At 36.4% G+C, this 16,667-nt stretch overlaps 1 protein-coding gene across 1 annotated transcript in view; it reads left to right on the plus strand.

The window, feature by feature from the left end:
- Positions 1–16,667, plus strand: part of SYTL5 (synaptotagmin like 5) — a 33,879-nt gene that overhangs the window by 11,965 nt on the left and 5,247 nt on the right. Inside the window, exons 4-12 of the mRNA XM_063305221.1 lie at positions 804–939; positions 1,743–1,847; positions 5,329–5,476; positions 5,855–5,984; positions 7,044–7,150; positions 9,153–9,245; positions 12,357–12,535; positions 14,426–14,528; positions 15,073–15,234. Coding sequence (XP_063161291.1) covers positions 804–939; positions 1,743–1,847; positions 5,329–5,476; positions 5,855–5,984; positions 7,044–7,150; positions 9,153–9,245; positions 12,357–12,535; positions 14,426–14,528; positions 15,073–15,234 — 1,163 coding nt within the window. The remainder of the gene's footprint in view (positions 1–803; positions 940–1,742; positions 1,848–5,328; positions 5,477–5,854; positions 5,985–7,043; positions 7,151–9,152; positions 9,246–12,356; positions 12,536–14,425; positions 14,529–15,072; positions 15,235–16,667) is intronic.

The raw sequence follows: 16,667 nt of genomic DNA on the forward strand, positions 1-16,667 counted from the left end.
GTGTCATTTACCCAGAGAAGATTGCACTGAAGACAGTATACTTTATAAGGTTATCCGTTCAATTAGTTTCTTAAACACATTGCAGTACCCTTATGCAATCTGATGTCTTCAAGGTGTGTTGGGACTACAATTCCCAACTGTCTTGTTGGCAGGGGATTCTGGGAGGTGTAGCCCTAATATATCTGGAAGGTATCAGGGTGAGTAAGTCTGCATTAGAACAATTACACAGAGCTATTGCTACAAAGAAATAGATATTTATCAGTGATTATATTCTTCTTTATGTTATATGAAGCAAGCGTTAACTTCTTTGACTTCTGATAAGTTTTGAATCCAGCACAAAATACTTGTTAATAATGTTTAAATCTTAAATGGCTTGGGATTAATATCATGAAAAGCATATCCTAATGCATATTCCTGCCTACCGTCTGGTTTCATGGGTCTGCCTCTATCTGAGCTTCTATTGGTAGGGATATGTGAAAGGATTTTATGGATTTGGGGCAATACCCAAACTGTGAAGCGCTCTTTTCTTGCATTTATTTCTCACCCTCACCATGTTTTTCATTTATGTTAGTTGTTCAAAGTATTATATGAAAAACAGAAACATGTTATATGCCTATCTCAACCAGTGCAGTAGTGAAAGGTGGGTTAACAAAAACGTATCAATTGTGAATGCTTTTGCTTATAGCTTGCAGTGGTCCGAGCTTGATCCAGTGAATACAGTGTCATTTGTGGAGTAATTGGTTTAAAATTTTTCTTCAGCATGCAGGAAATTTGTTGAGATAATGTATTTCTTTCATTTTAAGATTCTTCCTCTGAACTCATAGAAGGCAGATCCAAAGATCCTTCTCCAAAAAGCTTAGAGGATACATCAAAGCAAGATATGTTAGCTTCATTTACAAGTGGGACAAAATTAGTTCTCACTGGGCCTAGGAAAATAGGGTAAAGTATCCTTTCATAAAATGTAATGGTAAAATATTCCTATATTTCCAAAACAAAAAGTGAGGTATTTTTATTTTGAATAAAATAAATATAAATACTTATAGTTAAGTATAGTTCATTAAAACATTTTTCCATAGAAGATTTATAATCATCTTCACTTTACTTTCTAATATTTACAAGAACTTGATTGAATAAATAAAATCAAATTTTACTTAAAAAGGGGTTTCAGCAACATAAATACTAGCTTTTTCTCATCTGCAGTTTCCTTATCAGTTGTTCAGCTTACAGTCAAACTGTTTCTTCCAATTGGCTGATATGCAGTACAAGTTTTCCGAAGTTGAGTCTTTGGAAAAATTATTAATCTTATTCTTTCATGTTGGTAATAGTGGTCTTACTCATACTGAGATTGCTGCAGTTAAATCTTGAAATCATAGGCAGCAGGAAAATTAACCATGAGAGCAGAGTTATAGATACTTAAATAGGCTGTAAAAAAAGGACTTTGGGATCTTTTGTGCACTTATGATCTTTCATACAGTATTAAGAGTTTGATTAAAGCATGTAAGTATACTATCTGAGAAGATGTTTATCCAAAATATATTGTGAATCTCCAACTTAGTGCTGACCAGAAATTTACTGGGAATTGTAATCTAATCCTTTTGGAGGACATCAGATTGGGGAAGGCAGCAAAAGTATATAGATCAGTATTCATGAATGTCTTAATAACATGCAAAGAAATATGTAAATAGTAGTACTGTATTTTGCTTTACCACTGTATTGTTTATGTTTACATCTGTATTCAACAGAAAGGTTCTTAAGGCAGTAACTAAAGAAGTTATAAATGGGAAGGCAGAAGATAGAAAAAGCATTAGCTCCGACACTGATGTCCAGAGTGACCACAATGCCAATCGGTAAGATAAAAGAGTAATATTAATGTTTCATTTGCTGTTTAAAACTGATGCAAATACTATAAACTTTTGTTAAAAAAATTAAAAACATATGTAATCAAGAGGAAAGAAAAGTAGGAAAATCCAAGAGTAAGTAGGCAAAAGTATCATAAAAGTAAATAAAAATGTCAAAGTAATGTTAGTTTGGTTCTACATATCAAAGTAACTCATGTCAATTTAAGACTTCAGTTCATAGTTAAAATCAATATAATATGCAATAATTAATGATGACAACAAGTATAGTATAAATCAGGATGAGAGACCATAATAATTTCTCTCTAGTCTAAAAATTCTATCCTTATTTAGCAAGTCATAGAGAAAGCTAAATGTTGAACCTTATGTTACAAGAAACCCAAATTTCAGATAAATTACAAGGTGTAGAATTATAATCCAAGAATGGTTTCCATGTTGAATTGATTTATTTTTCAAATACAAGGTTATATTTGATTTCCACAACTTAATTTGCCATTCTTCTGTAGAAGGGATTATACATAATTTCCAATGAGAAACAGAGAGAGAAGCAGCTGTAACTGTATATTAACAGTATATTTTGTGGGAATATAAGATTTGGTAATATTTAAGAGAATTCAACCTCTTATGAATTTGTTTCATAGCAGAATTATTGTTTCATTGTTCAGAATTCTGCTTTGCAGAATTGCCACCAAATATGAAAAAAAATATTATTGCAGTTTCCATGATTTTATAGAATAAAATATCTATTTTAGCAATCAGTCCTGGAATAATACATCATCTTGGTAAAATCTTGTACCAGTTTTCTCTAAGTGTAATATTCACCATATATTAAATATTTTTCTTCCATTGATATTCCCATTGTTGAAAGTCAATTGTTCTGTTTAAATTCTGCATCCATTTAAGATACAATCTTTGACTTTTTGAATTGTATTTCAGCAGCAATGTATCTACAAGGCCCGATGTTTCGAATTTTGTGCTATACATTTTTCAAATTCAGTCAGGCCTCTAAATGTTCCATCATGTTTTGTAATTTCTTTAGCACTGTACTGCTTATTTGAGATACTGAAACCGGTGAGGTGATCAACCGTTGTAATCCTTAATGAAGCCTTTTTGTAGAAAACACTCTTTAAATTCTCTGATACTCATTTCCTTCACACCCACATTTTTCTTTCTCAGTTGCATAATGAGAAGTACACAAACTCCACCTTGCCTAGTTTCAGGAGTAAGTCAGCTGCATTAACAATTAGTATGCAGATTCTGTCATGGCCATAGGAAGTACCAGATTAATAACCTGCTACCTGCATGCACTGTTGCATTCATGTTCTCTAGTGTAAAAAAAAAGAAAAATATATATAAGGAAAGACATGGCTGCTAGTTACCTTGAAGTCTGGCCCCAGTGACCTAAACTTCGGATGGCCAGATTTCAGGAAGGCACATGAACTATTATTGTAGGCATGTATGGGGGCTTCTTTCCTTCACTCTGTAGGCTGCCACCTTCATCCCATCTCCAAATTTAATCTTGTTGCTCAGGAGCTTTGCAGAATGGTTTAGATGCCTGGCATGCAAGGAGGCAGAGCATGCATGCTGTAGACCAGAGAATTAGAAGAGTTTTCTGCTCATATAACCAGCCTTCTGGTGAGCTACATCTATTACTACATAAGCAGATTTCCAGTCATTTAACAGGAAATCCCTGTGTCTTTGCATGCATGCCAAGGACATTCTAGAGATTTCCTCCTCTCTACAGAGTAGATTTCAGTGCTACATAAGGTGTCAGTACAAAAGATGTTAGTACAAAAAAAAAACTGCACTGCGAAAGTTCCATTTCACATGCGGAGTGTGGCCATTGGCTATAATCTATAATGTATCAAAGTACATAGTATAGTCCTAGCAGCAGAAGGACAGGGAAATAAGGGAGGGAATTGGTGATTAAATAAGACATTTCCTTTTATCTACCCATCTAACATACTTTTAAAAGGTGGGAAAGAAAATAGGTGGGGGAAAGGTAAACATGAGTTAACAGATTGTATCTCTGCCTTAGCTATTTCTCTAATAGTTTTTCATTGTTGCAAAGAATTACAGCATTAACTATTACGTTGTTCATAATAGTTAATCTGAATGTGAAAGAACAGGGCAGCCAAGCAAAAGTATAATCCCAACGTTATTTGTACCATGAAGAGAAGGATGATTTAGATAATAAAATGACATTTTAGCTAAAAATATCAGTTAAAAGAACATAAAGCAAAGATATCATTGTCTTTCTATTACACTAGTTTCCTGTCCAGTGAGAATGACACAAGTATCATCTTAAGAATTCCAGTTGTAGAATCACATCATAATACAGGTCTATATTAATTATTGATTAAAAGAACAGTGGACAAAGTTCTGTGTACTTGAAATGTCACAAGAATCCAAACTGGGCATGAACAGTAAGGCAGTTCAAGTTGTGAATCATTTGCTTGACTAAATTGGGCAGATCAGAACATTGCTCCTCTTGGAGAAAAGACAAACAGATGGAGGTATTTGGAGCAGCTGAATAACACTGTGACTAAGATTGCAGATGTCTTTGGAGTGGTGACTGTCCATGGACAATTCTACAAGCAGTGTCATACCATACCATTATGCCATATCATGTGGCTCACATGCTAAACTGCTACATAATGGGGCATGTCTCATGAAGGCTTGTTAATCAGCTATAACAAATGCTAGATGCTCATATGGGGGAAATGGAAATTATAAAGGTATTGCCATAGCTTAGATCCATTTACATCACTTGAGACATTATTGTGAAAATGAATATAAAATGTTGGTGGAGAAGAAACCAATAAAGAATGTTGAACACCTTCCTGAACGAAAAAAGCAATAAACACTATGGAACATCTTCCTTAATTAAGCTTTTTGTAAATTTATTGTCTTCTTCCAGGAAACAATTGAATTGAATTGTATTTTGTAACTTTTGAAGGCAGTAACTCCTTGCTAAACTAGAAGATAGGTATTCAACTGACACTGACAAAATTACTGATTAGAACCCACTGAGTAGCTATTTTTAAAAAGTGAACAATAGAATGGAGTTTGCAACTTTCCCAATCCCTGGTCACTAGTGTGCTATGGCACCCCCAGAAAATCACCCAGATCTCCCAATATTTTCTAGAAGTGGCAATTATATGATTTTAGAAACTTATTTTATTTTTTTGCTAGACCCTGAATACTGAACTTTGAAACATATATAAGATGCTAGATTGCATATTTCAGTGGGCTTGTTCTGTTTGACTTCAGATAGACATAAGCAAATCAGCTAAATGGTATGAGGATTGATATCCAGGTGATGCAAGGTTAAAATATCCTCACACTACTTAAGTACTTGTGTAAGATTTGAAACCATTAATGGATCATCATTTGTGATAAATACTTTCCCATTTTTTGTTTATGCTGTATTAACCATATAAAGAAGACTAATTTAGTGCAATTTCCCTAGGGGGAACACTTTTTCCTCATATAGTAATGATCTTGAGGACATAACTGGCAACATGAAAAATGCTGTAAGCCAAAGCAATGCTTCCACTCCACTCTATCCAAGGTCACCAGCACTGAGTGCACGCAGCATGACTGTTGACTACAGCAGGGTAAGTTGATCAGCATAGAAAGGGATTTTCTTGAGAAATAATTGCCTCAAAGTGGCGAATCCAGAATCCTGATCTATTTGCTTGTTCCAGTCTTTTGAGTATTGGCGAAAGACATGGTGGAGAAAGCAAATTGAGATTGGCTTGATAGAGTCTTAATTTATTTGTGATTCTGGCTTATTTCTTACAAGTTCAACAAATCATGGTTAAAACAAGTTCTGAGTAATTATCATTTTTGAACAAACAATGAAAGCAGGAAAAGTTTGAGCTATTGGCTTGAACTTTTTTGTGGGTTTGCTTCGTAGACTGTCACTAGAGCATTTTTAAAAGACTTTTCTTATATGTGTGATACATGAAATATATGTTGTGTTATGTGAGCAGGTTTCTGAATTAGAAAACAGCATTGTTATGCCTGTCAGTGAAAGTATCCCTGCAGATTTGTCAAAAAGGCATCGTAGGAAAGGATCTAGAACACCTTCTGTGGCAACTTCAAGGACATCTTTATCATCTGGTAAGCTTTCGGTTACTGATAGTTTAATGTATCTGTGAATTGCTATCGCTTTCCCTTTCATTGTTTCACTTGTTTTTTATCCCATGTTTTTTCTCTTGGGAAATATTTTTTTTCTTAGAATAAATAAGAATAAGCCTTATACCAGGTCAGACAACATTTGTTGCCTAGGTCAAAGATGCAGAACTTCTATCAACTCAAGGCTATATGCGGCAGATGCAGTTTGGGTGAGGACAGGGAGGGAGTTTAGATGGGATGTTGTGAGGTGGTTTCAGGGGTGAAATGGATGCCTTTTAAAATTCCTCCAACCTCCCACGTAAAAAATAAAAAATGAGACCGTATTTTTGGCTTACCTACTCTAGGGTGGTTGCAGAAACCGCCAAAAGAGGGTGGGCTGCACTTTTTGTAACTGATCTGAATCCTGGTGCAGTATTGTCTATTTGATTGGCAGTGGCTCTTCAGGCATAGGTCACCTGCTACCTGATTCTTTTATAAGATGAATAGGGCTGAAGTGGGACCTTCTGCATAAAAATGCATGCTTTATTGCACAACTGTGGTTCCTCCCCTTTAATGAAGAAATGTCTCTGTCATCTTAAAACAAAGATGAGGTGGTTTCTCTATAAACATCTGCAAACTTTAGCCTTTGCCAGAATAATCACTTGTTCCCTAAATTTTATTTCACACCTTTATATGCATAACAATTGGATGTGAGATACTGCCTTTATAACCATTTCATTTACTAACAGTATAGATTAAAAGACTGTTAGAGACTCAGCTTGCATGAAATACATTTTCCCTCTACTTGTTTGACTTTCCAACCAAAGTGAAAAAAATGGAAATCACCATTTCTTCCTATAATCCTTTTGTTGTTGTTGTTCTACTCAGAGAAGAATTTTCTCTTCTCTGTAGGTTTCAGGCAAAGAGGAAATTGATGAGAAGGAACAGATAGTTTGGGAAAAATAAATAAATAGTCCATCAAGCACAAAGAAGTTAAAAGATAATACAGTATCTTCTGTATAGATTGCAAAAACACTGTACATTGCTTTTCTTTATATTTTGCAGATCACAGTAGATCAGAGAGAGATCTCAGTGGATCCTTTTCAGAAGGAAATGAAAATACTTTAAGCTTAAGAAGTAAATCAGTACCTGGAGCATTGGACCATGATCTGGTGAGTTGGAAACATACAAGCTTACAAATTAGAAAGGACTACTTTGATTCTTTTTTTATTTTACCAGGAATTACAAACATTTGCTTTGACTGATTCCAGTAATCCATGTGTGTCACAATTTATACCAAGAGTACATATATAATAAAAATAATTAATAAAAATATGCTGGGTATAATAGATGTAAAGATTAAAAAACTTAAAACCAAGAGGGTTAATTAGTTAAATGTAGGAGCCTAGTCACATGAAGAATATTAACTAAAAGTGACTTAGAATTATACAGTGATAGTTTGGAAATGTGCAATAGCGAAGATTGGGAGACTTCAGCAGAGTCACATTCTGGTATCCCACTTTATCCTGCTTCCTAAGGTAAACCAGGAAATGGCATTCTCTTTGTAACTGGATACCCTTGGGCCATTCATGATATTTCAGTCTAACTACCGTACAAGGTTCTTGCAAGGGTAAATTGTAGTTATCTTCATTTGGGATAGAAAGATAGAATAAATAGGATATACTGTACTTGAGAAGAACAATTTCTTACAATGTTAAAAATAATCAGTATTAATTTAATAAGCCTTCCTAGCATATAAGATCCCCAACTATTCACAAGAGGCATCCACCACCCCAACTGTTCATGTAAGATATCCACAAGATTAAATTTTCAGAGACCTGGGTGTGATTGGGGAGAAGTAAAACCTTCAAGCTTAATTTAGCAGTAAGCACAACTGAGAGTACGTATGTGTAGGGTTATGATGTAAATCATGAAGTTTGGTACTTATTCCCACCATGCATTCTTCAGATTTGGAATTAAGACATCAGCATGCTTTCCAATTGCTCACTCACATGCCACTGTTAATCTGCTTCTGTTTTTCTAAATGGAATGGATGGGAGAACTTCCTAACTAATTGGCCATGTACTGCGTAGGGATGAGTAGCCAATTGATACATCTTGCTTGTTTGTTTTCTTGGTTGTCTTTGTTAGAATTCTAGCAAAAAAAGAGCAACTGTATATGTGAATAACAAGTGAGTTGCCTACACATGGGTGAGCAGTGGCAGCAGTATATGTGCTTTGCAAGCTTGCCTCTGTGATATCTGCACATGGATTCTGTTCCTGTTCTTCCCCTCTCTTGCTTCTCTCTTTGAGGACCATCACACAACCCAAGCAATTTGCAGATCCTTAGCTAAATGTGCCTTCAAGACTTGTTCTCATCTTTTTATGGAAAGGGAAGAAGTTCCTGAGCTTCTACCTCCACTTAGTTATTACCACCACCTCTGTCACCATCACCACAGAGTGAGCGCATGAAACAATTAAGGAATGATGTCTGTGACCAGAGATTTGAATGTGACTGAAAGAGTGGCTTTTTTTCTCTTGAAGCACAACTTCAGTCCTTGGCCCAGCCAGAAATATCAACTAAGGTGCAGCTGCCAGTAGCTGCTTTGTCTTTTGAACTGGAGGGTGGTAGTTGGCAGCTGCCTGACAGAACACAACATTTTAATACAGAAGGGAAATCAATCATTGGCAGCTGCTCCATGTCCAACAACCACAAGGGCACTTGCGTGTGGCTTTGGGTCTTGGGCAGAAAACAGCAAAGTTCTTCACTCTTCTACCTTTACAGTCTCAGCAGAGCCTCAGCTTGGCCTATGGAAGGATCAGCCACACTATGGGACACTTAATTACTTTGAATAACTGCATGTAAGGAAACCTTTTTAGCTATCATTTGTTAAGCAGAGTTTCTGCTGCTGTCATCAAGTACAGGAAATGTGTTTTCAGATATGCTAGATGTTCACAATAACTTTTCCATAAAAAATGTAGCTATTCCAGTCACTAAAATGTTCTTCAGGAGGAAGGTGAGGCAGGGTGAGAGACTGAAGCTAAGGCAAATGGTTTTCCTAGTTTAAGAACCAGCAGAAGATAACATCTTCCCCATTTAGTCCTCCACTCACCCCCTTCCTAGTAAAATATCATTTGATTCCTTAACTGTGGATATGCTTTACTTTTCCATTAGGACTACCTGAATGAAGCAGAAGAGGATATGGATGACATTATAGCCTCTGGCTTTTCAAAAAGGCAGAGTAATTTGGCAAGTGGATTTTCCATGGTAAAGTCCCCATTAAATACATATTCATGCCTTTCTTGCACAGTTTCTTCCTACAGCATATTACATTGTTGACACTTGGACCGTTTTCCTTTCTAATATATTTTACTCTGTTCTGTTTTGTTCCTCTGATGATTGATTTTTAGCTTCAGTTCTGCTGTTTTAGTAGGATAAATGTCATTGCCATTATTTGGATTTTAAGAGACTTTAATTCTTGTTGTTCTACATAAGCATGAATGATTGCAGGTCCTGAAAGCTTCTAATAAACACAAAAATTCTGTCAGCTTGGAGGGACCAGGGCAGCTGCTCAATTTAAGCAAGATGCAGCTGTTAAGATGTGACTTACTGCACTTAGCTTGATGGATGCAAGGATATAGCCAATAGCTCTTTGCCAGAGAGTTGGATTATGTATATAACTGTTTTTGCTTGTTTATTTATAACTGGGGATTATGAGATTTTTCAGCCATGCTGTCAAAGATTATAAGAATTAGTCCAACATATCTAGAGGGCATAGGGTAGGGACTGTAATCTGGGACCTAGTTCATTAAGGTGATCATATCATGACCCAATCATTATTTTCCTATTGTTCTAGGAAGAAGAGTGTACATTAAACATATTAACCATGTTACTTTTAAGATAACACTATTTTGTTGTGGTGGTGGTTACTATTAGATTACTATCCCACCTTTATTTTGTAAAACTCAAGGCGGTGTACTGTATATAATTCTCCTGCCTCCTCTTTTCCTCACAACCACCACCCTATGAGGTGTGTTGGGCTGAGAGAGAGTATCCAGCCCAAAGCCACATAGCTGGCGTTCTTACCTCAGGAAGGACTAAAACTCACAGTTTCCCAGTTTCTAATTCAGGACCAGTACACCAAACTGTGGATCATTTCACTTGATATTTGGCGAGTAAGTTATTTGTTGGAAACTAGTAGGCAGTATAATTGCTATAGTTATTGCAGCATTTAAGTATCTTGCATTTTTAAAGGAGTTTTTAAATGGTTGATTAAAATATATTAACTGCAAATTGCTGGTATGTGGGCAGATAGACATCTGCCTTGTGATAACAAAATTTCTTTATCCAAGCGTTCCTGTAATACTGCAAAAGGAAAATGAGTGCTCATCCTAAGGTTAAATTTGTTGTTGGAGAAGTAAAACAATTTATTTGTATATCTCTATAAATGGGGGTTATTTACTAGTCACTTTTCTCTGTACACTGATTTGTCATTTATTATACTTCTGGTGTCCAGATGTGTGATTTCTTTATCTGTTTTTACTTTCTCAAACCGTTCCTTGAATTTCTGTATCCCTATTTGTGCTATATAATGCTCTCCTTTCCTTTCCTTCTCCCCTCTCTCATAAAGAATTCTCCTTCAAATTCTGAAAGGAAATGGAACTATTTAAATGTTCCAGAAGCAGATGGTGATACTGTAAGTTCTCTCACTTTTCTGACACGTGCAAAAGCTCATCTTTGTTCTTGTTTCATTTCCATATATATATATATATATATATAGCAAAAATAAATGCCTGTTAATTGATAGTAATTAAGTCACTGACTGACAACAACAGCACCATATTCTTAAAAGTGAGAATTGCTGTTTCATAATAGAAATTTATATGAAGAAGCAATTTTTATGTCCATTCAGATGATTTGGATGGAGGATAGCATGGAATCATAAGATTGAAATGGACCATTTAGGCCATCAAGTCCAACTTCCTTTTCATTGAATGGAAGCACCACCAACTGATGGCTGTCTAGCCTTTGTGTGAAAACATTCAGTGAAGGTGGAACCAACCAACTCTTTGGGTAATATCAGACTGGAGACTTTTTTCCCCTCCTGTTATGCAACCAAAATCTGTGTTCCTGTCATTTAAGTCCATTATTCTGTATCCTGCACACTGGAATGACAGGACCTTTCTTTTGTGTGACATCCTTTTAAGTGTTTGAAGGGTGCTATCTTATCCTCCCTTAGCCATCTTTTCTCAGAGCTAAACAAACCTAGTCCTTCAATCTCTGTTCACAAGGTTTTGTTTCTAATCTCCTGATTATCTTCATTGCTCTTCATTGCTCTTGGTCAGTTCCAGCTTCTCTAAATCCTTATTAAAGTGTAGCATCCAGAACTGAGATGGTTGAAATTGTACTTCTGTGGATGCAGGCTGAAATTGCACTTGCCTGCTTTTGCCACTCTATTACCCAGCTGTCATTTGCAGTCAACTAGTGTTCAAATAATCTTTCTTTGAAATGATTATTAGCAAGCTAGGTATCCCCTTTCCTTTAACTCTGCATTTGACTTCTGTTTCCTAAATGAAGATCATCACACTGTTACATTTTATTCTGTTATTTTCAGCCCATTTCTCCAATTTTACGGGGTTATTTTTAATATACGTGACTTCTCTCTTCTAGGCTGTTAGCTATCTCTCCCAATTTTGTATCATCTGCAAATCTGATAAGCATTCCCTCCACCTCTTAATCCAAATACTTAGTGAAAATATTGAAACATTGAGGACTCAGGACTGATCCTTCTGGTACCACTTGATACCATTCTTCAATTTGATAAGGGGTCACTGCTGATTTTCAGGCCAGCTATATATTTCATTCTCATGCATGCCATCCAGACCTGAGTTAATTAGTTTGCTAATCAGCATGTCATGAGTACTTGGTCAAATGTTTTGCTGAAATCAAGGTATATTACAGTATATATCTACTGTTTTCCCACAATCTGTTAAGGAAGTTATTTAAGCAAAAACATAAGGTAAATAAGTTTGGAATTTAGAAGATTGTACTAGGACCTGAAGTCTCAATTTATCCATGCGTTTACTGGATGAGCTTGGGATAGTCTCTGAGCTTAATTTTACAGGTGTGTGTGTATGTAAGAACTGAGTAAGCCACTTTGAGCTGTTTGAACAAATAAAATGGGTGTGTTTCTTCACTGAGATACTAAATTTGGACATCAATCATCCCACAATTATCATGTAATTTGAATCTTCTGCAATATAAAAATGGCTAATTCTATTTCTCTTTAGTCAGAAGTTTCACTAATAAGAATGACTGATTAGTTTAATAATGGTATATTAATATGACTCAGTTTGAAAGGCTGTCTCTCTCTTTCAGACTAGCATTAACAGTATGATGAGTGTTTACAGTGAAACTGGGGACTATGGCAACGTGAAGATCAGTGGTGAAATTTGTCTGCACATCAGCTACAACTATAAAACAGGGTCCCTTAACATACTTGTAAAAAAATGCAAGAACTTAGCCATTGCTGATGAAAAGAAGCGAAGAACAGATCCGTAAGCAAATCTCATTTTCTACTAAGCTTGTATTTATTTACCATTCTAGTTGTGTTTGCTTGTTAGACTTTTCCTCCAGATGCCTTCCACAGGCCTACTGTTTAGGACAGTAAAATATCACAGACTCAAAGTTGTGTTGGAGTTTGCAAAAGGTGAAAGACAGCATGAGTTTCTCGCATCTCCTTGCTGAAGCTTTATTTTAAATGAGGTAAGAGCCATATCACTCTTAGTCCTTGACTGCTTGCAGCTGAAAAGTTTGAGAAACCACGGTGGCTTCATTTGGTATAATCTGAAGAAGGTGAACTAGTATGAATATTTTTCCAGTCTGATAGCTTCAGTGCTATACCGCATGTGAGAAAAGACCAATTTTGTTGAAATGAAAAACCAGCATTTACCACTAAGTGTCTTGGACTCACTTACCTCTCTTTTCACATCCTTGAGGCTTTCCAATAAGAAAATGCAGATTTTAGTTCTAATTTTCAGCTGACCATAATTCTCTGCAATGATGTTCTGGCATATGTAGTGTGATTCAATAATGATTAATAAAAAGAAGCCAGAGTGAAACAATTGTTTTGTTTCTTAGTTTTTCTCTGCAATTACAGCTGTAAAGAAATGATTAATTTAAGGAAAAAGCCGAATCTTTCAGTCTTCTCCTGGCCTGCAAAGGGGGAAAGGGAAGGATGGGGAAAACAAGAAGATTACTGTCTTTCTCCTACATCCTCTGGCAGATAGAAGGCTCTTAGAGAAGAGGCTGGGATGTCTCCCAGTGCACTAAGGTTGGAGAATGAAAGAAAAATTCATAGGAACCTTTTGTGCTGTTCTTGTTTCATTCCTTATCCTCTGCCACAAGTGAGAGTAATCCTGGGCACACTGAAGCCTCCTGTACTTGCCTGAGGACAAATGTGAGGAAGGAATGAGGATAAGGAATAAAAGGCTGATGCACAAGGCCTAATGTTCCAGCCAGATTGGATGGTTTTAAAAAAGGTCTGGGCAGGCTCAGGCTATCAGTGGCTACTCAAGATGATGGTAGGTTACTATGTTCTGAAAAATGGACTGCATGCTTTAAATCTGGGGTCCTGAGAAGCAGTGGTGGAAAGAGATCATCACCCTCCAGTTCAGGTTGTGAGCTTCCCAGCTATATGCAGTTGGTCATTGTGGGGCACAGAATGGGCTGGATCTGGTAGGGCTTCTCTAGCATCCCTTATTTTATGGTGAATCAAATCCTTGCAGGTTAAGTGTTCTCCAGCCTCTACTTTGCATTGTTTTATGGAATTCTGTGCGTCTGTAGATTTCTGACTGCATATTTGTGGTATTATCACATGGAACTAGGTAACAAATAACCATTGGGGGAAAGATGATACCTGTCTCTGATTTGCGTGGCAGGAAAGATGAATCAGGAGCAGGAGGTATAATTCTCACTCACCTCCAAACTTGGCTGTGCTGTTCAGAATGCATGTAGGGAGGGACATCATATGATTGTTTGTTCCTCTGTGTAAATACAGTAAATATATATATTCCCACAAATCTATCTCTTGCTACATCAAACAAAAAAAACAAAACATCTGATTATCACAAAGAAAGCCAGGCTATACAGTCCTTACTAGTTTTCCACAAGCAAGGGATTATTTTTAACATGGGGAAAATACTAAGTCCTGTGAACGTGAGATTTGAATTTGTATAGCCTGTCTCTAGGTTCACTATGTAAAGGAGAATTAGACTTAAACGCCAATACATAAGAGAGCAAAAAAAGCTATAGCCTTTCTGATGTCTTTGGTTTGTTTTAGGTGTTGTCATGCTATAAGAATTTTCTGTATATGGGGGCCTACATGTTTATATACAATATTGTAACATTTAGCAAAATTGATTAATGGTGTATTAATTAATCTGTAGTTATGTCAAAGCATATCTTCTGCCAGACAAGTCTCGCCAAAGCAAACGGAAGACAAAAATCAAAAGCAATAGCACTGATCCAGAATTCAATGAAATGCTTAAGGTAGGAACTGGGACAATACCATAGTATTCCCTATATGGTCATTTCTTATATTAGGTGATATTACCAAAATGAGAAATTATTGGTTGGCTGGCTGGCTGGCTGGCTGGCTGGTTGGTTTGAATTATTTATGTGCTGCACACTTTCTTCATGGTAAAGATGTCCTTGAGTTGAGCTCTGTTCCTGATGACTCTTGGACAAGTCCAATTAGTTTTTGAGCTGCACCTGTAAGTGACTTGCTGCTACCTTCCTCAAGGATGTTTTTCAATTTCCCATGTGGCTATTCATTTCAACCCACTGCTCAAGCTTGTCTAGATATTTTTTAATTTTCTCTGTTCCATTTAAAGCATTAGCCACCCTCCCATGTTTGTGTCATCCACAAAACGTTGTGTCACCCAACTCCATCATCCCAGTCATTGATAACCAATTTGAATTGCCATAGTAGGAGGGGAAAATGTTGCATCATTTATTATCTGCTAATGCCTTTCTGGATGTACTTAGAATACTTTCCTTAAAAATATGCTCCTTTTCTATCATCACTCAATAGTATGTCATCAGCCACACACAACTTGAGACTCGGAATCTACAGCTTTCTGTCTGGCATTATGACAGATTTGGGCGTAACAGCTTTCTTGGAGAAGTGGAAATTCCCTTGGACTCCTGGAACTTTGAAAATCAGGCTGATGAATGGTTCATGCTTCAGCCCAAGGTAAAAAAAGTCCTGTTGGTTTAGAGAAGTGGGATGCAAGTTTATAAAGGAGTTAGGATTCATGTAACAGACAGTTGTCAACAATTTGAGCTTTTCTTTGCATTAGAAAGCGTTTTGTTTGTAAACAGCAAGCTGTAGAAATAGAGACCAGAAAAAATCACTTCATTTGCTTTGTGAGAAATTATCCACTAGTTAAAGGCAACTTAGCTGAAAGATGGGTCAATTCCACTGTAAAGTGTTCCTTGGGTTTTCAGATTAAAGCCATGATTGCAACAATAAAACTATTGAGGAAGGATTGTATGTCCCATGCCACCACTTAAAGACTGCATCACAAATAGCTCTCAAACTACACAAGCCAGTGTTTCCCACAGCTTAGACAGATTAGTTTGTTCCTGTCCAACAAACTGCAAATTTTATCTCATTCCGTTTGCAGTCTAATATGTGAAATCAGTTCTTTCTACCTTCTGTGCATCTGTAGACCAAACAGAAATGGATTATTCCTGCAATACAAATTTTAGTCTGTTACGGTTGACAAAAAGCATCTACAAATGAAGCAAGTACATCTATTTTTGTGGAAGTCCTCAAACTCTTTTGCTTAAAACAGAGGTGGACAATAGCTTTTCAGATAGCGTGAAAGTAAAATCGTACCTTCACTCATCATTGCTCATGCTGCAATGCTGGCTGGGGATGAAGGGAGATGGAAGGCTACATATTGCCCATCTTTGAGTTAGAAGGTAGTACAGAAATGAAAAAAAATGTTCTTAACTTTCAGAATTACTTTTGTGATTTGTCATAATGATCCTAACAATTTTTTAGCACCTGGATTCATGAAGGAATTTGGCCAGTCAAGCCAGATAAAACCATAGCTAGTTACATGGATCATGTCTCTTACCTTCAAACTTCTGGCATTCTCCAAATGTATGGTTACTCCATGTGGTCATGGTTTAATTTTTTTGTACTTGATACCATTGTATATTTAATTGTTCTAATATGTATTCACTTTTTCTCCTTTTTTTCCTCCCTACCACCCATGCTTTAGTTACTTTCTGGTTTATCTTGTTTTGTTGAATTAACAACTTGAAAATGTCTTAATTTAATGAATTTGATAGAAAAACAGAGGAACAGCAAAGTTATAGTGATATTATTGAAGTCTGCATAAAGCCTAGAGCTTTAAGAGGGGAACTTTATAGTGACAAAGCATACTATCAATTACATAAATATCAGAACAATGCTGAACGTCATAAGACCCCTTAAGTCCCCATTTCTAGCCCTATTAAAGAACCAGCAGGGGTTCTGCAATAAAAGCCCACTTTTACCTGTCAATGATCTGACCTCTTTATAAAGCTTAAAATAGCATTCCTACAGCCACATACAAAGAAAGTCTGCCTTGTAAGCACCCTCCATGTTGCAGTGGGAAAGTTGGCCAATTTTCT

The sequence above is a fragment of the Candoia aspera genome, chromosome 5 (genome assembly GCF_035149785.1).
Source record: "Candoia aspera isolate rCanAsp1 chromosome 5, rCanAsp1.hap2, whole genome shotgun sequence".
NCBI lineage: Eukaryota > Metazoa > Chordata > Lepidosauria > Squamata > Boidae > Candoia > Candoia aspera.